This window comes from Cucurbita maxima, unplaced genomic scaffold (assembly GCF_002738345.1).
Source record: "Cucurbita maxima cultivar Rimu unplaced genomic scaffold, Cmax_1.0 Cma_Scf00002, whole genome shotgun sequence".
Lineage (NCBI taxonomy): Eukaryota > Viridiplantae > Streptophyta > Magnoliopsida > Cucurbitales > Cucurbitaceae > Cucurbita > Cucurbita maxima.
In genome coordinates, this window is record NW_019272018.1 from 3,349,678 (window position 1) to 3,371,849 (window position 22,172).

The 22,172-nt window shown below is 36.0% G+C and overlaps 4 protein-coding genes across 7 annotated transcripts; 2 read left to right on the forward strand and 2 right to left on the reverse strand.

Moving 5' to 3' along the window:
* Positions 1-2,354, forward strand: LOC111467795 (cysteine proteinase inhibitor A-like). Its single transcript, XM_023112868.1, has 3 exons — positions 1-179; positions 514-725; positions 2,085-2,354. The coding sequence occupies exons 1-2, from the start codon at positions 78-80 to the stop codon at positions 715-717; spliced, it is 306 nt and encodes a 101-aa protein (XP_022968636.1). The 5' UTR covers positions 1-77; the 3' UTR covers positions 718-725; positions 2,085-2,354.
* An 857-nt stretch (positions 2,355-3,211) lies between these two features.
* LOC111466855 (tyrosine-specific transport protein-like) lies at positions 3,212-12,413 on the reverse strand. 3 transcript variants are annotated; one of them, XM_023111532.1, is made up of 14 exons: positions 11,927-12,413; positions 11,778-11,818; positions 11,226-11,318; positions 10,041-10,115; positions 9,303-9,352; positions 8,617-8,706; positions 8,444-8,500; positions 7,669-7,726; positions 7,013-7,114; positions 6,881-6,933; positions 6,327-6,477; positions 6,159-6,243; positions 3,619-3,747; positions 3,212-3,498 (listed from the first exon to the last, which is right to left on the reverse strand). In XM_023111532.1, exons 1-14 carry the CDS (start codon positions 12,225-12,227, stop codon positions 3,317-3,319), a joined length of 1,467 nt encoding a protein of 488 aa, XP_022967300.1. In that variant the 5' UTR covers positions 12,228-12,413; the 3' UTR covers positions 3,212-3,316. The 3 variants fall into 3 exon arrangements, 2 of the variants coding, with proteins under 2 accessions (XP_022967300.1, XP_022967292.1); XM_023111524.1 differs by having other exon boundaries at positions 7,657-7,726; positions 11,927-12,412; XR_002714431.1 differs by lacking the exon at positions 3,212-3,498 and adding an exon at positions 4,625-4,752 and having other exon boundaries at positions 3,664-3,747; positions 7,657-7,726.
* A 540-nt stretch (positions 12,414-12,953) lies between these two features.
* On the forward strand, positions 12,954-17,762 carry LOC111467031 (4-diphosphocytidyl-2-C-methyl-D-erythritol kinase, chloroplastic-like). Of its 2 annotated transcripts, none has more exons than XM_023111804.1 (11): positions 12,954-13,432; positions 13,998-14,093; positions 14,169-14,237; positions 14,527-14,631; positions 14,715-14,771; positions 14,890-15,090; positions 15,888-15,980; positions 16,067-16,166; positions 16,441-16,540; positions 16,698-16,783; positions 17,470-17,762. In XM_023111804.1, exons 1-11 carry the CDS (start codon positions 13,241-13,243, stop codon positions 17,568-17,570), a joined length of 1,200 nt encoding a protein of 399 aa, XP_022967572.1. In that variant the 5' UTR covers positions 12,954-13,240; the 3' UTR covers positions 17,571-17,762. The 2 variants fall into 2 exon arrangements, with proteins under 2 accessions (XP_022967572.1, XP_022967582.1); XM_023111814.1 differs by having other exon boundaries at positions 14,527-14,628.
* A 98-nt stretch (positions 17,763-17,860) lies between these two features.
* Positions 17,861-21,678, reverse strand: LOC111466555. The gene is made up of 2 exons (XM_023111268.1): positions 21,506-21,678; positions 17,861-19,906 (listed from the first exon to the last, which is right to left on the reverse strand). The coding sequence occupies exon 2, from the start codon at positions 19,882-19,884 to the stop codon at positions 17,935-17,937; it is 1,950 nt and encodes a 649-aa protein (XP_022967036.1). The 5' UTR covers positions 19,885-19,906; positions 21,506-21,678; the 3' UTR covers positions 17,861-17,934.
* Positions 21,679-22,172: the final 494 nt, after the last annotated feature.

Genomic DNA, 22,172 nt, shown 5'->3' on the forward strand with positions numbered 1-22,172 from the left:
AGTGTTTGAGGCAAGAACTGGATCAATCAATTCATCATTCAATCTCTCTATCTCTTAACTGAATCGAAGAGATCGTAATGGCGCTTCTTGGAGGTATCAAGGAAGTTCCTGCAAACCAGAACAGTGTTGAGACTGATGAACTTGCTCGTTTCGCCGTTGACGAACACAACAAGAAAGCGGTAACGGTTTCCTTTTCCCTTGAGGTTTTGTATGTTGTTTCATGTGTTTATCTCTTCTGTTTTACCATCGTTTTTGTGTTCTTATGTATATTTGTATCGATTGTCTATGATTGTTTGTGAAAAGAGAGAAAAATGGATCGGAATAGGGATCGTGATTTACGTTTAGGTTTTCTTTTGTAATTCGTGTCTTCCACGAAATTTCATTTTTATATAAATCGTCTGGGAGTCGGAGGTAATGGATTTTCCAGTTGTTCTTCTACTGGTGTGGTGAAAACCACGGGGTGATTCGTTTTCTTTATCTTAAAGTTCTGATTGAAAACATTTCTACATGTAGAATGCGCTTCTGGAATTTAGCAAAGTTGTGAAAGTGAAGGAGCAGGTAGTTTCCGGCGCAATGTATCACATAACTCTTGAAGCTAGCGATGGCGGTCAGAAGAAGGTTTATGAAGCCAAGATCTGGGTCAAGGTGTGGGAAAATTTTAAGCAGCTTCAAGAGTTCAAGCTTGTTGGGGATGGGTCTGTGGGCTCCTCTGCTTAGTTTGCTTGGTAATCACTTGAACTCTTGTTTCTCCATTATCATGATACTCCAAAATGTAAATATTAGGCATCTAACTCCATTTTAATGTGTGTGAGAACTGTCTGATTCATGATCGATTACAATTTCGTTTTAAGTTCTGTTTTTAAAAGTTAAGCTTGTTTTCTCACCATTTTTTTGGTCTGTTTTAATGATTTTTAGAAACACATTTGAATTCTTAGCTAAAGAACTTCTCTAATAATTTTCTTCTTTTGAAAGAACATAAAAACATGAATGAGTTATGAGAGTAGTATTTGTAAGCTTGAGTTTCTAGAAACAGGAAATGAGGAACAAAATGGTTATTAAAGAAGGGTTTAGTGTTTCTCATTCAAGATTGCAAAAGACCATATGAGCTTGGATGGCCAATACTCTGTCAATGGTAATTACTAGTTTGGCAGAAGACTATTGGGAACTTGGTGCAAAAACATGGATGAGCAGCTAAACAAGGAGTCCTCATTGTAGGTGCAGTTAAGTAGGATGTCATAATTAATGAGGATCTTGTCCTGGTGAAGCAAATATTTGTTTGAAATCTTCTAATGCTCTAATTTTAGAATAGGGATGCCACTACAAGGAAGTTAAGGATATCATTCGAGTATCTTGGCAATTAGATAGGGAGTTTGTTGTGGTATTTGGTTATAAATAGAGGGAGTGCTAAAGGAGGAAGTTAGGCATTGTTTAGTGCCCAAAGGTTCAAGTGATATCTAGTTGCAAGTACCTCTACTACTCAGCAAGTTATATCATAGTTCTATTGTCACATAAAATTCAATGCCCTATGTTGAGGATTATTGAGAGTGAGTCCCACATTGGTTAACTGAGTGGAAGATCATAGGTTTATAAGTGAGGACTACTATCTCCATTGGTATGAGGCCTTTTGGGGAAGTCCAAAGCAAAGCCATGAGAGCTTATTCTCAAAGTGGACAATATCATACCATTGTGGAGAGTCATGATTCATAACACCCTAGAGTTGTATCATTTTGATTCTCTTCACCACATTGAACATGTGAGAAAATAATTTTTTGTGAAGTTAATGTACTTGCGTTTGAAAGTTGTTTTAATGCTAGAATTTCATAATCTATAATACTGACTGAATAAGTACCGACTCACATTGAGCATCAATATGATATCTACAGACAACAACGTTTAGGTCAAAGCATAGAGTATTGTAGCGCGATGGTATGCCACTTTTCGAAGCTTAAGGCTTCAAAACTGAGTTTTTCATTTGAAATCTTTGCTTTGCATGCACCATACTTAGTAGTTCAAACTTTTGGACAATTACATGGATTCATGTGGTTGAATACTACAAATCTAATGATGTTTTTTCTGAAATTTAGGGTCCTAAAGTCGTGATGGAGGAACCTAGATACAGCTGATGCGTGGAATGTTTAATAACATCAAAGGCTACTTTCATTTGAGACAAATGAAGCTTTCTATATATAGTGTCTTGAATTTAATAAATCCTGTAAGCTATGGAGTGGATATTTATCATCAATAGTTGTTGTTATGTGGCAATTGAAAAAATATATGCATCTTTGTTCAAGACATATCCATCTTATACATCTTTATTACAAATAAGTAAAGCTACTACTTTGCTTAGGCTGAAATCTTCACTTCTAGCATCATTGAAATAACTTCATTCTGGTCTAACTTTCCTTAAACCTCTCATACAAGCAATATATTTTGAAAGGCCTTTGAAGCTTTATTGAGTTTAGGTAACCTTTCTTAGACTTGTGCACGTTTTAATCCATGGAAAGGTTTGAAAATTTGAGAATGACTAGAAGAGTATCATGACTATTCATCAAAATATACTATATAAGTATTTGTACGGAAGTTCATTTTATTAATACAAAGGTGGAGTTTCGAGATTTGAATCTCGACCTCAAAAATAGAGTAAATGTCAATCCATGTTAATGTTGATAATCCATTTGCTATAGGAGTTACGAGAAAATTTATTAGAGAAATGTGCTCTCCTAAATTAATCTTGTAGTCACGTGAAGGATTCACAAACAACGTCTCTTTCTTCCTTCTGAACCACGATCAATGGTCCTACAATACTTGAGTCATGCCCGTGTATAATTGTTCAAGAGATTAATCCATCAAAGTGTACATAACCTGGTTTATATTTTTCCTTCTCCACAAAGTAATCTTATAACAGAAAACGCATAGAAAGTCAATGGAATGGGATTTTTCTTTATTATTAATATTATTTAATGTGATAATTGCCATTAGGTAATTTCTAATTAATGATTGAGCTTCACATTTTCAAGTTTTCGCAATATTCTTTTTGTTATAAGAAATTAAAAGTCCAATTGAAAGTGACCTATTTGGAATAAAAGAGGTTCTTTGAATGTAATCTTTATTATGTTATGTTTAATTATTTACTGTTTAATTATTTATGAGTAAACGTCTAGCTCAAGAGTAAACTGAATTATTTATCTTTTTTTTTTTTTTTTTCTCAAAGTAACCGAATTATTTATGGTTGATTAAATAAAAGGCTGTGAATTTCAACATTTTTGTTGGATTATCAAAAAGAAAGGTTTGAAAGCGGCAGCATAACCTTGTAAGTTCATAGATGCCCAAAGTTCTCCAATAGTTCTGAGAAAATTACCCATCCAGCGCCTCCGATCACGAGCGAGAGAGTGAACCTTCCTCCGGGAACCACCGTTGGTAGTTTCACGGACGGGGGAGATCTCGAATACCGGTCCGACCACGACATTGCAGCTGGAATAATTCCAAAAAGCAGCAACACTAGACAGGAAATGGTAAGGAATATCATTGAACAATCTTGGTTTCTTTAGGTTGATGAGGAAAAATAAAGCTATGGGAAGAAGAACAAGAAGATATATATAGAGTGTCGTCAGTATTTACCCCCATATGTTCCAGCCACGTCCAATGATTTGAAAAATATTTCAGGGTCAATCAATGATAAGATGAGCGGTGGAACTAATGTCAAAATGAATGGCAAAGGCCTGTTCTCCCCACTTGGTAGTTTTAGCACTGGCTTTGCAGCAAAAAGTAAAAAATATTAGCAATCTCAATATATTCGAAGGATTTATTATGTCAAGCAGATATGTGGGGCCACTATCCATAACACAAGCAATCAAAACCCTACCAGATTCAGAATGGGGCTCAGTAATGATATTATTCATAATAATGTCATCAAAATATGAACTCAAAAGAAACTGGTTTTAGCTTAGACCATCCGAGCAAAGCATTTATTACTTTTTTCAAAATATAAAGTTCAATACATCACTCTGGTTTTAGTTTACATTTGAATAAAATATATGGTAAAAGATTATTTTAGTCCTTATACTTCTCGTTCTATTTTTGGTCGATGTACTATCAAACGTGTAAATTTAGACTGTATTTTCAATAAATCTATAAATCTTAAAATTTAGTCCTTAATGTTGGTTTAAAGTAATATTTTTCCATCAAACTGATATTAGTCAACCTACTAAGAACGTGACTTCTCAACCCCAAAAGGTGGTATCGATGCAAGTTGGTGGAATCACTTCGTCAGGTCAAAGGGATGTTGTCATTTCTGCTTGAAGTAGGAATACTCGTGGAGTTTGACACGAGTAGGATGGTCGGTTTGAATGGATCACATTGGCAGTTAGGGAAAAGAAGAATAAAAGATCTTTACTGTAACGAGATGTTGTTCCTATTCTGGGTGAGTCAAGCAAACCAGAAAATATGAGAAAAGAAAATTGGGACTCATTGAATAGACAAGTTATTGGGTGTATTTGAGTAGATGACAGCTTGTAACACATCTCAAACAAGACATCAGCATATTTCTTGTGGAAGAAATTAAAAGAGTTGCATGAGAGAAAAACGAATGAGAATAAACTTTTTCTAGGTAAGAAAGCTTACCAACCTAGAATACGGAAGGTACTTCAATTAGCAGTCATTTGAGTGAGATGGAAGGCATAATGAATCAACTTTCATCAATGCGGATAGTTTAAGAAGAAGAGTTGCAGGCATTAACTACTACTTCTTCTTTGTCTGACAATTGGGTAAAGTTAGTAGAATCGTTAAATAATAACTCTCCTAGTGAAACGTTGAGTACAAATATGGTTAAAAGTACGCTGTGAAATGAAGAAGCGATGAGGATAGCTTTGGGTTCTTTAGCTATAGAGTCCGATGTTTTGGTCTCAAAAATCGTGGTAAAGGGTCACCGTAACCGTGACCAATCAGCAAGCAAAACCACTAGAGAAAATCAATCTACTATTGCAAAATGATGGGCCACAAGAAAGTTGAATGTAGAAAATGGAAAAAGGAGCAACAGAATGATAATTAGAATGGAAAACGAGGTAGCATTCCTACGTGGAAGCTTCTTTGAGAAGATGAGGTGTGGTGTAAGGCAACCAAAATAGAGAAAGAAAATATAGAGAGACACTGGAGAATTCTTGAGGGAAAAGGAAGAATAAAGTTTCGGCAAGAGATTAAAATCCACCCACGGTTGTGAAACAAATAATTTTTTTCTCGTCTGTCTATGTTGGTGAGATCATTCTTTATTTCTCAAGAATGCATTTCATATACGTAAAGGGTACTTTGTTGAGGATGGTTAGGAGATGAGTCCCACGTCGACTGATTAAGAGGTTGATCATGGGTTTATGAGTAAGGAATACATCTCCATTGGTATGAGGCCTTTTGAGAGAACCAAAAGCAAAGCCATGAGAGCTTATGCTCAAAGTGGACAATATCATAACATTGGGAAGGGTTGTGGTTCCTTACATGATATTAAAGTCATGCCCTTAACTTAGCCATGCCAATAGAATCCTTAAATGTCGAATAGAGAAGTTGCGAGCCTTAAAGATGTAGTCAAAAGTGACTGAAGTGTTGAACAAATGGTGTACTTTGTTCGAGGACTCCAAAGAAGAGTCGAGCCTCGATTAAGAGGGGGCTGTTCGAGGGCTCTATAGGCCTCAGGGGAAGATGGTACTAATTAAGGAGTTGATCATGAGTTTATAAATAAGGAATACGTCTCCATTGGTATGAGGCCTTTTGGGAAACCAAAAGAAAAGTCATAAAAACTTATGCTCAAAGTTGTGGTTCCTAACATATATTTTTTTTTTGTTGGGCAAAGTAGAGGTATTTTCTTTAGAATATTATCGTGATTTCCTCTAAACAAATAAAGAATTTATTGTAATTTTATTATTTAATAGTGGAAGATTTTCAGAGATTGTCCCGTTGCTTTCCTCTCCCTCAACGTTGATGGGTTTTCCACATAAATTCGGTCTGTTATTCCTACATTTACTTGTATTTGTAGTCTTTGGTATCTGACTTATGCTTTTCACGGGGCTACACAAAGAATTAATCTATAATCATTATGCCTAAAATTGTTGGGACTGAAACAATCGGGCAAATACAGTTTGAATTCAATAAAATTGACGAGAGAAGTCACTTACAGTCAGCAAGAAAATCAGACAATCCTAAAACGAATCCAATGTAGGATGTTGCGATCGCCAAAAGAGAAAATACTTCAACTATAGGCTGCATTAAAAAAATAGTTGTTTTAAATAAGTCATCCGATGAAAGTTGGTAGTGTACATAAACTAAACTGTCCAGAAACTTACTCCTACAGCTCCATTCGTTGATCTCAATTGCTGTAATGGGTCTAATATCTTATCTGATCCCATATCAAGGTTTGAAATAGTCCCTAGAATGACACCATTCCAGACGAGAAATAGAACCAGAGGTATCGCAGTGCCAATGACAATGGATGTCCTGAAATATTATCAGTCAATGATGTAGGCAACTATTGATTGTTTTAAAGATGACTGACTGAAGTATACGAACACTTGATCAAAATGCAACTGATTATGGAATTCAGATAAAATGGGATTGGATGAGCATATCACGAGCTGAAACAATGAACATGGGTACTTTAGCCGTTCTGTGGAGATCAAGTGAAAGATGTGCAATTTATGCAACTGTATATATGTAATTTTAGTGCATCCATGCTATTGTAAAATTCATATTATGAGTCGGAGAACCATATGAGAACCAAAGAAATTTCAAATTCTATTAAGCCTTTTCTTCTAGACAAGGCAAGCAAATAAAAGAAATGATTCGAGGTAGTTCCATAGTTTATGAAATCAGTTTACTGCTTAAAGGAAATATTTGTTACCTTACTTTTGCCAGATTTCCTTCCAGATTTGTACAGAGTACTGGCACCACATTCTGCAAAGTGAATTACATATAACATAAAATCTGATCACATTCACAGAACAACTTTGGATATAGCAGGGTGGGAATTTACCTGGTAAACAAATGAAAGGGCAATTATAGGTATACTCATAGGAACAGCTTCGAAATTAGCTTTAAGGAGAGCATCCCAATGTAGGCCTCCACTTGCGACTGCCTAAAAAATAAAATTTGATATTGGGCATCTATCTAGCAGTAAGTATAATTGACGAAAGTACATTTCCATGGCCAGATAATCAAGCAAGAAATTTGTTTGGTACAAGAATAGACACGTGTTCAATGGAACATCATTCATGATATCTCTAGCACAAGTAAAATGATAAAAGACTGATAGAAATGGACCTTCGCAATAAATTCAGAGCAGTAAAATGCAATGCTCTTCCAAATTAATAGTGCGAAAATAGAATCGTTCATAAGTTGTGCAAGAAAACTGCACTTTATTTCAACTATATATCTGCAGAAATTTTCCAAACAATAGATGTCAAATGAAGTTCCCTCGTCAATGGGGGTTTTCCACTAAATTATGCTCTCGGGCCTCAACATTATCAGTGAATATTCAAGAAAATTTGATCAACTACTACATTAACTCAAGTATCCATACCAAACACAGCATGTGATCACTCAACCCCTAACGACTAGCAATCCTGGTTACAACCCAAATCAAAGCATGTAGTTCCAGAAGTAAAGTTAACATATTACCACAAGACCTACAAAGGAAATGATGATTCCGATTACTAGGGCCCCATTGATAGCACCAATAGAACGTTGGCTGCAATTGAAGACATCTTTGCAGTCAATTCCGAGCAGAGTTGGCTGCAATTATATGTATTTATATGTGTAAACGCACATATATGAAGTTAAATGAATACTCAGAACAGATTCCTTGAAGTGATTGATTCTAGGTGCAGAGGTTTTTTTCTTCCTTTCTTATTCCATAGGATACACACGACCGAAGTTTCCTGGGAATGGATTTTTTTTTTTTTTTAATAATAAATTTCCCATTGAGATACAAAAAACTTACTCAATGAAAATGATCAAAGAAGGGGGGATAATTATAAAGCTCTTTAAAACAAGGGAGAAAGCAAATTCAACATGGTCCAAATCACTCCAGAACTCTTACAATCATATTCGCTTAATCTATGATTCAGAACGAAATATTTAAAAAGACAACCCTAATGCCATAGCTTTATTAAGTTTTTGAAAGTAGAACCATTACGAAGAACAAAGAAGGGATCTTTGCACTGTCCTCCAAAGATCTGAAAATATTTTCACATAAGATGAGCGGGCAAAGGACAGTCCAAGAAAAAATAAGTGATATCTTCAGTGTATTTTTGGGAGTGGACACACGAATTAGGGAGAAGAGCATAGCCAGATGAAAAGTTTGCCTCTTGCCGTTAGTATTAAGGCCCGAGATAAATCATTTAAAAGAAACCCTCAATCTCCATAGGATAATATGTTTAAGTACAGGTAGAGATGAAGCACGTACCTTCCAAAGTAGCATATGCCTCCAAATATCAATGAGAACAGGGTTGCACTCTCCCATCTGCAAATACAATACTGCATAAACACCAAAAATGAACATTTTCTTTGTATGATTGCAAAGATTGGAAATAAGTTCTAATACTAGGGGTTAACGATGGTTGGACTCCTTGTTCATACAAGGGAATGCCGAGAAAAGTGGTCAAGATATTGGAAGAACGAGCGACATAAGCTATCAGAAGGGCGTAGTGAATGAGAATGTATGACCAACTGCAAGTTGCAAAATATTATTGTCAGATTTGACAGACATGGATGGGAGAAAAATGAAGGAGGCCATAATAATAAATAAACAGATTAAGAATCAGTGATCAATGGTTTATCACATCATTCCACAAGCAGCTACGTGCTTAATTTTGTTTAACCCTCTATCATTTCCATACGATCGTCAAAAGATGAATAGGGAACATTGACATAGCTCACCACATATATGGCTGCCTTTCATAATTGGTCTTTCTACATTATTTATTTTCATGTTTAGTGTTATGTCCTTGTTCTAAGTCTCTAATACAACCTCACTTTTATCCATCCATAACTATATATAATAAAATGAATAACTCTGTCAAGTTTATTGGGCTCATTAGTTTTAAAGGTAAAAGCTCCATACAAAACTTTTAGTTGCCCAATAAAAATGACAAATTGAACAATAATATGATCACCATCAGCTGTTAGGTATCAAGTAGATAACGATACTTAAAATTTGACAGAGATGCTTGCAACATTTTGTCTCTATAAGAACATTTCAAAATTCAATACTTGGCAACAGATAGACATTAAGTAGAGCTTAAAACAATTACATCTCAACCTACCAAGAAACTTGAACTCCAACTGTCCCAAGAGTTCTCATGGCCATCGATACCTGAAACATTATAGTTTAAGCTCTCATATCTCGATGCTTATCATATACAAAAAATACTGCAATAGGAAAATATAAATTTCAGTGGTCGGGAACAAATTAACCCTCACAAAAGCAAAAATAAGAACTTGGAAAACTTGAGAATGGGAATTACATTGTCAAATTTTTCATCAGGTTTCTCCTTTTATAGTTCATGCATTAAAGTTTAATGTTTTCCTTCCCTCTTCTTTCCAGTAAAGAAATTGAATGCAAAGTCATTCAAAATTCAACATGAATTCCACATTACAATTTCTTGAACTCACTTTTCATAATTTTAACTTTAGCATGTTCATTTTTCTGTAGGTTTGCTGTGATTTAGTTTGCATGGTTGGAGAACAACGAAGAACAGCACACCTTTGCAAAATAATAATAAAGAACAGTACTTCACTTTCTGCTAAGAGATGAAGAACCGATAACGACTTTATAATTGAAGATGAATTCCTATCAGAACTTTGATTAATGATTCAATCTCACAACAAGGGAATAAATCTCAAAACTTTTGACAATGAACTGCTGAGTTTATATTACTTGTTCAAATATCCTTATTAGTATATCTCGTCCCAATGCTCAAGTTGAATGCGCATTCAAGTATGTATTTATCCTTTGAAAAATTAATATTCATTTCACCCTAAAACTTTATAAAAGACCTTACCAGAGACACGCCACCAGAACCCAGTTCACACATGGTGTTCACATTGACTTCAGCAATTAGGAGTCCTGTCACAACCTGCATGGTTCCATTAAGTAACTGACTTATTATTTCAGGACGACAATATGGGATGAAAGAAAGCATAAGTCCAGGATAAACTTTGTATCGTTTTACAAAAGTTTTATGTTGGTATCATAGTGGTGCTGCTGGCTGAGAAATTGACATTTAGAAACAATATAATTCGTAAGCATAGTCCTAGTTCTCCTTGTCCTTTGAACTTGGGCTTAAAAATCCTATTGTTGAAGTGGTTCTTATAGAACTTTAGAAACAAAGTGCCTCGTAAGGTTTTCTTGTTTCCAGTTTCTTTTGTATTATGTCGGTGTTTTTTTGTGTTCCCTCTTCTTTTTAAAAATATAAACGTGTTTAATAACCATTTCTAATATTCCATTCTCCAAGTACTTAAATTAAACAAATGAAAGTTTGATTTGAAAATAAAGAAATAGAAAAGGTGGTAAACAAGCTTAATTTTGGAAAACAAAAACTTTATCAAACAGGACAAAAAAAAAAAAAAAAAAAAAAAAAATTGTTTCCAAAATTTGTATACAAGTCACTGAAAAAGGTTAATAGCATACAGTAAATTATAAAACTTCCTTAATTTCTGTTCCCTTAAATATTTTCAGATCTGTCGATTTTGACTGCTTGAATTATATCTTAGACAGTAATTATAGTGAATCTCTCTTCAATACCTATAGACTACAATACAGCAAAGTTTGCTAAGATTGTATGGATTAAAATGTAATGCAGGCAACCAATTTAGAAGTGCTTGAAATTTTTTAAAGAGATAAACAAATAAAACTACCTACAGACTACAGGCAAATTACCAGACTTCTTACTTCAAAAGAGTTCATACCTTGAGCCCAAGTGGGAAATCCAAGAAAGTGAAATTTCAAATAAATGGCGTCATTTTATAAGGATGGGCAATGGACTAAAAAATCCATAGAATCCTTGGGAAACAACAATAGGCAATACAATATGGATTTAAAATATAAAAATGTGATAGAACTGCACAACCATGCTGTGATTGCATTCCATGCAAATTTGAACTCTAGTATAATAATAAAATTTTGAGTTCAAATTTTGATAAACATATATAAAACGATATATATATACAAGCTGCTATAGTTTTACCATGTACACCCAACAAAATGTGCACGTAATAGCTGAGGCTAGAAATCCGGATTCTTGAGTTACAGCAGGAATGGCGAGGATCCCAGCACCAATCTGGATACAGGCCCAACATATATTTTACCATTCAAAAAAAAAACTTGACCCGCATTAAAGGAAAACATTACCGAGAAATACCCATGATATATTTATGAACTCTTACTTCATCTTTATCAGTGCATAAAAAATTGGTCCATTTACAGAGTATTTTGAGTACGACAAATGAGGCAGAGGAACTTGAACTTCCAACCTTGAACGAAGGAGTGGATGTCGTTGGCATTCATTTACAGAGTAATATCACAAGTTAATTATAATTTATATGAAAACATTTGTAGTTGCATCTTTGCCTAAAGCCTCGGCCCTCGATTGAGGAAGATTTATTCCATTTATCTTTATGTTGGACTACTGCAACTAATTCTGATGAAATATAGCAGAGCGCGAAGAACAAATTCTAGTCAAATGTTTTTCAAAAGGAATAATAAGAAGGAAAAGAACGTGCAATGTTGAAATGCTTACAGTAGTCCCAGCCACCAGGAAAATCGCGCTGGATAAACTTCCTGCCGCACCACAAATCCAGAGCAGAGAGAATCAAAGACAAATTATAATTAGTTTTCAACTCCCAATGAAAATGCGAATCAAAGAATCAGAAGGAACCGAAAAACCACCAGGTTCTCGCTTGAATGTAACTTGATTAAGGTTGGAGAATAGCCTCTCCAATTCGTACTTTTCCGACTCCTCTTCCTTATCGATTTCCTTCTCTTGTCCAGACACAGAAGACTCCACCGGCCTCCGCGAGAAGCTGGTGGACATAGTTCTTAATCTAGTACGAAGAAGCGAGTAAGGACGCAGCCGAAGTGACTCAACAGTAGACCGCAGGCAAGACACATTCCGCTGGGAAAAACCGAGGCTTCTTCTTGCCGATTGAACGGCGGGAAATGGAAGCCGAAGACAGGAAGAAATCGACATTTCTACCTGACCGGCCTGCGATTATTATCGAAATCCTCAAAATGAGAAGAAGAGGATCGATCGTTGAGAAGAAACTCGAACCGATTGTCTGAAGAAAGTAAACAAAACAGGAAGAGGCGGGAGAAAGTTGGAAGGTAACCGAGAAGGAGAAGCCATGGTGGGGATTGAAGAGCTTCGAAGGTTGAGGCTGAGAGGACCCACTCAACTGAAAAGAGATAACGTGGACCCTTAATTTCTCCAACAGGCGGACGCTACGTGTCAACTAGTTAAAAGTTTTCTCCAACTTCCAATATTAAATATGACCGTTAATTTCTATATATATATATATATATATATACACATACCCCTACCCCTATTGTAACCATACAAAATTTTTACTTAATTTAGAATTTAAAAATATTTTTGAAACCAAATTAAAAATTTAAGGATATTAAAAAAAAAAAAATCGTTAATAAGGAATTAATGAAACTTTTTTATGGTGTAAGGGTATTTTTAAAATAATATTAAAAAATTTAAAGTATTTTTTAAATAAAAATATAAAATATTTTTTAGATTAAAAAAATTTAAGAGTACTCTCGAAACTTTTTGAAATTTAAAGGTATTTTTATGAGAAAATTTAAAAATATTTTTATTAATTTATTTTCTTTTTTAATAAAAAATTTAAAAAATTGAAATTTATTTTATTACTTAAAAAACATTAAAATTTTGGTTTAATTTATGAACAAATCTTCAAAATTTGCACGAAATGGAAAGAATCAGAAGAACTTTGCGAGAAATTTGGTGTCGAAATCAAAATGGGAAGCCCATCTACCAAATTCCAACATCACTCCAAAAGTTTTCATTTATGGGAAATGACCTGGACGCGATTTTCACGTTTTTCACAGATTTCTTACAAGAATCTCTCGGCCCACAATGCAAAAATCTTCATCTTCGTCTTAATCCGCTTCGAAATTCTTCGATTTCTCTTATTTGATCATCTGGGACTGTATCAGTGAAGAATTTCTCAGTCATCAATGGCTTCCAGTAATATCTCTTTTAGTTCGCGGCTTCGATTTCCATCCGTTTCGCCTAGAAAGAATTTCGCCGTCGATTCATTTGGGCCTCGCGGTTCATTTAATTTTGCATCGAGGTCGAAACACCAGAAGAATCCACTCATTCAGAAGGCCATTAGATGTAATTCCACCGCTTCTAAACAACAAGTTGAGGTATAAATATGATTTCGTCTCTTCATTTTGGAATTATTGGAAATTTATTGGTTTATGATCAAATGAAGAGTTTAAATTATGATTCAGTAGCATGGAGCATCGTCCTTACGCAATCTAAGTCTAAAAGGTCGTATCAGAGCAAGGTTAAGAGACTAAGAGACAACTTTTGGTTATGTGATAAGGAATCAACCAAAAGGAAAACTCTTATACCAAATGATAAGTAACTCTTATCATTTGGTATCAGAGCTTTCCTTTGGGTTGGTTCCTTATCATACTGTCCCATAAAAATTTGGGGAATCATTTTGAAATTATGTTTGTTCATCGGTTTCGTTATGTAATTTTGTGATTGTTGGTTGGCTGTTGGATATTTGATAGTTCATACCTTTTCTGGAGAATTTCAAATATCACTAGCATGTGCATGTAGTAATATCTCTAGACAGTTTAAGTCTAGAAAGTCGGATCATTAGAGTTGGTATCAAAGTGAAGTTAAAGAAAGAAAGTTTGGAATTATGTTTGTTCATCGGTTTAATCTATAATACTGAGTTGGTTGTTGTTCGTAAATTAGATCGTTTATGATGCTGATGAAAGGATAAACAAGTTAGCCAACGAAGTGGACCGGAATGCACCTCTTTCGAGGCTTACTCTGTTTTCACCTTGCAAGGTAACAATGGTGTTGCTTCAATTCAAGCTTTGAAATGGTGGGGTTTGCCTCTTATGTTGAGTTTTGTTGATGCAGATTAATGTTTTCTTGAGAATAACTAAGAAGAGGGAAGATGGATATCATGATTTGGCATCTCTCTTTCACGTAAGTAATGGGGATTTTTGGATTTGATGTTATTATCCAATGCAATCGGTACCGAGATTTTAAAGTCGATGCGAGTTTGAGATATTGTTCTATAGTCGAGCTTGTTTCAAGTATTTTGTCGAAATTTCTTTTGACAATGTTATTAGCTAAAAGCGCTTTTTATAATTCAAAAAGTCATACGAAACTCGCCTTTACCGTTTTAGAAGGAATCGAGGTGTTAAGTAACTTTGAGTATCATCTATTTCTCTTAGCTGCTGAATTTTGGATGTTTTTTTTCTTCTGTCTTTAGGTGATAACCTTAGGGGATACAATTAAATTCTCTTTGTCGCCATTGAAGAAGGATCGCCTTTCGACCAATGTATCGGGGGTACCCCTCGATGATAGAAATTTGGTAGTCGTTCTCGAACAATGCTCTTATTCTATTTCTTCTAAGTTTTTTTTGTTGCCATAACTTATTTCTCTACCATATATCTTCAGATTATCAAGGCTCTTAACCTCTACAGGAAAAAGACTGGCTGTGACCAATTTTTCTGGGTGAGTATCTACAGAATGATTATATATCTTTAATGGATGTCATAAACTCTACCTGAATGAATGGAAAATGTCGATACTCGATCGTGAAGTTTGGAACTATGGTTTTATGTGCGAGCAGATCCATCTCGACAAAAAGGTACCAACTGGAGCAGGGCTTGGTGGAGGAAGCAGTAATGCTGCAACTGCACTGTGGGCCGCCAATCAGTTCAGTGGATGTCTTGCTACTGAAAAGGATCTTCAAGAATGGTCAAGTGAGATAGGTTCTGATATTCCCTTCTTTTTCTCGGAAGGGGCGGCCTTCTGCACTGGGAGAGGTGAGGTATGTGTTGGGTTATGAAGTCTGTTGCTTATTTATAGCTTATTCAATTGTTATAGATATTAAAACTATATACGAAAAATGGTCATATATAGTAAACGATAGTAAAAAGCGTGATAAAGATTGGTAAAACTATATATAAGTAAACTGAAACCATATGTATACTCCTTAGATAGAGCTTTGAAGATGTACTTTCTGCATTCTCTCTATTAGTGTACATATACGAAGTCATCAATACAAACCTTTAACCAATATTCTACATTACATTTTCTCTCCTGTTCTTTGTGATTAAATGTGTGCGTTATTGTGCGATCCTAAGACTCTCATGTTCTTTGTGTTTATCTAAATCGAGTGTGTGCGTTGTTGTGTGATCCTAACACTCATGTTTTTTGTGTTCATCTAGATCAAGTGTGTGCGTTGTTGTGTGATCCTAACAATATGTTTAGATAGCTACAAGCGTTAATAAGAAATATACAGTTGAAATTGGAAATGCCTATTATTTCTCTTTCGCATCGATACCCATAAGTTCTAGAAATTGGCATTTTGAGTCGGATTTGATAGAACGAGCATCTTCTGTTTCTATCCATAAATCAGTGGACATAATCAAAGATTCTTTTGCTATTATCCATATACGAGTTCTCGTGTTTATCATTATCCGTGTGCATCGCCTGGAATAGTTCGATTGCCAATGCTAATTCTGAAAACCAAGGAGCTCGGAGCTCGTGGTGACTCTTTCTAGATGAATGATTTATTCTTGGCTGGCATTTGAGAAACTTTCATGTTTTCTCTTTCTTTTACAGTTCGTGCAGAATATTCCTCCTCCGGTACCCTTGGACGTTCCGATGGTTCTCATAAAGCCCCAGGAAGCATGCTCTACAGCAGAAGTTTATAAGGTAATGGAAATTTTAGTATATGGTGAGAAAAAGGAGAATTAGTTCTTGTTTCCATTTCATAATCAAGATTGGTTTATATTCCTCAGCGCTTACGGTTGGATCGAACAAGCGATGTCGATCCTTTATCATTGTTGGATAAAATCACAAAGAATGGAATATCACAAGATGTGTGTATCAATGATTTGGGTACGTGAGTTCGTTTAATGTTCACTCGAACAAGCACTCGAAAGCTAGTTCAGTTCATTTGGATAGGTGAAATTACATAATGCTTTGCCTTAAAACTTTCAAGTCCGCCGAACATAATATTGTACCTGATTGCTTTAAGCGATGTATGAACATTCATGACTTGCTTTGCATATCAGCTTTAGAACGCGCACTCTCGACTTTCGTGGATCTTTCATGTTTCTTTTATGTTGACACATTTGTATTTATTTTGATCTTCGACATTCTTTCTCCTCAGAACCTCCTGCTTTTGAGGTCCTCCCGTCGCTTAAAAGATTGAAACAGCGTATAGTCTCAGCCAGCCGTGGAGAGTTTGATGCCGTTTTCATGTCCGGGAGGTAAGAACGTCGAAATTATTATTTGAGTATCAGTTTATCCTTTTTCGTATGCTGTTTTTATGCCAAGACAATGTCAGGTGTTCTTTGTAAAGCTTTTGATTAGGTAAGATTATTAGTATAAACATCTTATCATCACTTCAAATTTCATTTCATTCAGTGGTAGCACAATAGTAGGAATTGGGTCTCCAGATCCTCCAGGCTTCATCTATAACGACAATGAATTCCCGGATGTGTTTTTGGCAGGTAACAATCTGAACGCTCCTTAACTAGTTTCCTCTAGATTTTTCGACGTCGTGCTACCATCAATGCACAAGTCATTGTTTGGAAAATTTTGGAGCTTAAAATGCATTTCTAGTACACCATATTCGAGGATCTTACCATGTGCTTTCTGTAAACACTTTCGAAAGAAATTTCTTTTTCAATGTTCTTTGGAATATGTAACCGCCCAAGTCCACTGCTAGCAGAAATTGTCCGCTTCGGCCCGTTACGTACTGTTGTCAACCTCACAGTTTTAAAATGCATCTACTACTAGGGAAAGGTTTTCACACCCTTCGTTCTCCTCTCCAATCGATGTGGGATCTCACAATCCATCCTCCTTCAAGGGTATGAAAATCTTGAGGCTGATGGTAATGCGTAACAGGCTAAAACGGACAATATCTGCCAGCGGTGGGCTTGAGATGTTTAAGAATATGTTTTGAGTAGTTTTATATTCACTTTTAATTGACTTTAAAGTAATAACTTCTTTATGTTGTCCTCGTAATTATGAATGTTTATGCATAATATTCTTAGAACTTTAGATAGTAAGATTCCTATTGAATGAACATTCATAGATTTCCCTTTTCTCATGCGTTTTACAGACTTCTCCAGTGCTTTATTAATTTGTTTCCAAATGTTTGGATAGAATCTTAACTGAAAAGTTCTGAATGCAGAGGCCAACTTTCTCACCCGTGAAGCAAATCAATGGTATCGAGAACCCGCTACAGCATCCGCTTGTAGTCCACGGTCCGAGCATCGCAAATCTGCTGCATAACTGGCTCCTCACTCCTAGGATGAAATAGAGGTTCAGCTTATGATTCCTGTAGACTGAGACTTCCTGTATCACTTTAAACTACATCCATTGTTAACTTGCAAATTGATCCCGAGTTCTCATTTGTGACCTTAACTGGCTTTAATCTCGGTCTAGGAAAAAACGAGCGTGAATATAAACATAATAATTAATAATGCAAACGTTGAATTGGTATCGATGATCATTACTAGAACGCTCATCTCAATGAGAAACATTCACCATGAAGAATCTAAAAGAAGGAACAAAAAAGCTAATAAAGATTCAATCAAACTCACTTTTCTTTTTCTTCCTTTCATTTTCATTTATTTTCATAAATTTTCCTCTCTTCTTATGGAGGAGAGAAGACAAACTGTCTAGGAAAACTGAAAATATCCTTTCCTTCAAATGGAGAAGTCCACTCTCTAGAACCATTAGTTGCTGATGTTTCAGAAGCAACTCCATTTTGCAATCCAGCCATTGGAACTCTATTGAAATTAGAAGGCACCGACGATGGTATGAACGGCTGAGCATCCACCAAATGAGCAGTGTTCGATTCGTAAAGATGGGCGTTCTTCTGCATATAGGAATTCAGCCCCTGCAACAACCCACCAGGTCGGACCGAAGTTAGGCCTTTATCCACAGACCAGTCTATGTCGGAGTAATCTAAATGTGGCATTGAACTTCCCGTGTTCCAATCTACGGGAGACGATGCCCCTGATTGTGTTGAACTTGTTCCTGAAAATAGTCCAAGGGAGGAAGCAGCAGCTATGGTAGATGATGCACCTGTTCTGCTCCATGAAGTATTGGTGCGGGTGGCTTCAGGGAAGCCCCCACGGCTGTTACTAGAGACAAACTGTTGCTGATACTGAACTTGAGGATACGTCTGATTTAAGGTTACATCACTTGGCTTGAAGCTTCTTGAGCTGTGAATCTGCGACAAAAATCCATTGGACGATTTAATAGATCCAAGGCTATTAGCAGTATACCAACTAGAAGGCGGCGATGAACTTATAGTTCCAACCGACGGTTGCATCATCGTGTGCAAAGATGCATTCCGACCCTGTACTATTGAACTTGGTTCTCTCACTGAACCAGATTGAAAGCTATTAATCTCAGAACCAACAGTTAAATAACGAGTTTCATTCTTGATTGGTGGAGATGACAACTGGGTGGGTGTTGATGATAAAGAGAAGGACAAGGGGTTAGTTCCCGCACCTGGCCACCTTTTCTCAGCTGTTGTGATTTGTTCATAATGTCCCCAATCCATCTTCGGCTGATTCCTCAAAGGCTGTGGTATACTCTTGCCAATGGATTCTACAGACAAACCAGCTGTAATTGTTCCTTTTGTGTAATTAAAATCTTTTTCATCCTTTCTTTGTTGTATTGAAGGATGATTAGGCTTAGCTTGCGGTCTTAATAAGGCTTGACTAGCATTGCCAGAAAACTTACTGCTTAAAGCACTTGGAGGATCACCGGTTTCTTCGGGCTTAGGAGGAGCAGCAGGCGGATCTAGCTTCAATTCTCTCAAGGATTCGGCTGCCTTCTCCAGATCGCCTTCAGAAGCAACAATAGCTCTCTCAACTTCTAGTTTTGTACACTTGAACTGTGATTCCAAGTCTGCTATACGAGCAAGCTCTTCTGATATGTCAAGTTTAAGGTTTTGCCCACCAAGATTTTGATTCGAAGAATCACTTGTCTCTTCACCACCTTCCAAAAGCCATGCAACTGACTCCTCTATGTTGCCTTCGTTTAGCATTAGAGCTACGGTTGCTCGATCTTGTGAAAAGCCCATGGCAACTAATTGCTGTGCAAGAGCTTCAAGCTTTCTGGACATCAGGTAGCCACTACAGCGTTCGTGTAATTCCTGAGCACGTCTCTCTTTTTGACGCTGATGCTTCTTCTCATTCTTTTGACGAATTTTTTCTCGTTTGTCAATGTCTGCCCCTGGAATTGTTTCTTGCCGCACAGTCAGGTTAGATTTTTTGTCTTTATGGTCCTCTGACTCACCAGACCAGCTACCATTGTTAGAAACAGTATCATACTCTGCCGCTGAAGAAAGCAAAACTCCAGAATGAGCATCTGTATCATCTATGTTCTTGAAACGGCCATTGGAATGGAGAGGTGAAGAAGCAGATACTGTTGATTCAAGTGCATGGAAGGTGCCTGAGAGAGGATTATATGCACTAGCTGGAACACTACTACTACCAGCTGCAGCAGGGCCTGTCGGCTTTGATGTAGGCTTCTGAAGTTCTTTGATGACTTTCTTGTCTTTTGGTTTAGATTTGGAAGCAGGAGACATCTCCACAGCTAGGAAATTCCTTCTGAAATGTGCAATACACAACATCAGATTCTGTAATATAACAACTTTTTTTATATAGGAAACATGAACATTTCATACACGAAAATACTGTCGACTTGAACACAATCAATTTTCCATGTAATGTGAAAGCCATGTAAGCACTGAAAATGTAAAACGCAAGACACTTGACAACAAAACACACAGAGAATGAAAATACGCACGAACAACTCTATATCTGTCTGATGAGACCCTTTAATTCAAACAATAACCTACGACACTGCTTTATATACTTACCTGATCACTTTTTCTTGGCGAGTTCTAAGTGAGCACTATTATATTATGAAATAGCAAAACCTTCTGTTCTAATCTCTAGCACAGTAACTCATCGGTTCCAATCTCAACATGGCATGGAATTTGCAAATACAAGATTCATTATGAATAAAAGAAACAATTGTAGTTGATATTATTTATGGTTATCTGTCCAGGAACAAATGAAGACTATTGCATTCGGCCTCATCCTTTTCTACTCCTGCTGAAATAACAAACAAGAACAAAACAAAAGAGATTTCTCTTCATCATTAAACTCTTCAATTTCTTTATGGTCATAAGTTACAAAAGAGGCTCTAGTGAACTATAAAAGCAAGACTTTTACCTCACTCATTAAAGAGTGAGCACCATGAATGACACCCTGGAAGCCATTGACGTTAATGGAGGAGAGCAGTTTTCCAATTAAAAGAGAGGAGGATTTGGTTCCAGAACTGTTCAGAACAGACAGACTCCTAACTATGAGATCAGTCTCCCGCTACTACATTAAAAAGAAATCATCCTCCACTAAAATCAAATGCAACGATCCTACACTTCATAAGAAAAGTTACGTTAACTGAATTCCAAGACCTAGTATAAGCATATCCTAAAAAAGCTCTTCCAAGTCCAGAGCTCAAATGACATTGTTGAATCTAACATCACAGTGCCCGGCTAACCACTGTATAAGCATTTAGCAGAGCGAACTAGCCTCTTTCTTTTCCCTCTAAAAAACAAATAGTATGGTCCTTACGACTAGCAATATCCATAGCAGGAGAAACAAACACCTAATTGGAACTACAGTATGAGATACGGGAGCCTAAATCTTCTAAAAACATGATATGAAAAGAATTCCAATCTCCCGGACACTTGCGACATTGCATCGAACATCAGTAAAAAACCAACAGAAGCCATAACAAACGATGCAATCCAGAAGCGAGTAGGTAATAACAAAAAGTCAAAAAACCAAAGTTCATTCCAAGTTCACGCGCAACATTCAATTCAATTCCAGTTCCTCCAAACCACAAACAAACAACAGAAAATTTAAAATCAATGCGACACCGCCAAAGATACAACTGAAGATTCAAAGGAAAGCACCAAAATCCACAGGACGACACGGACGAAAATTCGCACTCCGAAGCAGCCAAACTCCACAGAACGCAGAAAACGCATGTAACATTTGAAGTTGACTGAAGAAAATGGTCCAAAACACAAGACGAATAAGAAAAAAGAAGAATGCGAACTCGAACATAGTTGGGAAGCGGATATCAAAAGGATTTTGATAAGAGCCAGCAAGCGAGAGAGAGAGAGAGAAAGCAACCTTGGAGCTTCAACAGCGGCCCTGAGTTGGTGCCGTTGACGTTGGTGATTAGATACGGCGGAAATTACGGACGAGCGACAATGGTGAGGAGAGGAGAAATGGGATGGGTGTCACAGAAGAAGAACATATGAAATTAGGGTTTTGAAGAGAGAGAGAGAGAGAGCTAAAAGGAGAGAGAGATTTTGGAATAATTTCAAAAGTATCATTCCAACTAAAATCTAGACTTTCTCATCCCGGAAAATTTTTGGACGGATTTGTATACACAGTATATTTTTTTTTATTATATACTTTTAAATCATATATTAATTTTTCTACAAATAATTATTAAGATTTCAAAAGAAAGAGAATATTTTATGTTTGTAGCTGTTATGTTTAATATAACAGTAAATAAGTAATTTTTTTAAATAATTAAAAATAAAATATAATATCCTAATCCAAAATACAATATACCAATCCAATCTTAATCCAATTCTACTTGAATCGAAGAAAATAAAATAGAGTTGGATTAGGCTGTGAAATCAATTTGAATCCAAAAATTTAAATTGGTACAAACGATATTTCAAAAATGAAAAAAAAAAAAATCACAGACAAAAAGCTATATTCTAAATATAAAATATTAGAAATAAATCTTATAACAAAAATGAGCTAAGAACTTCAAAAAAGACGA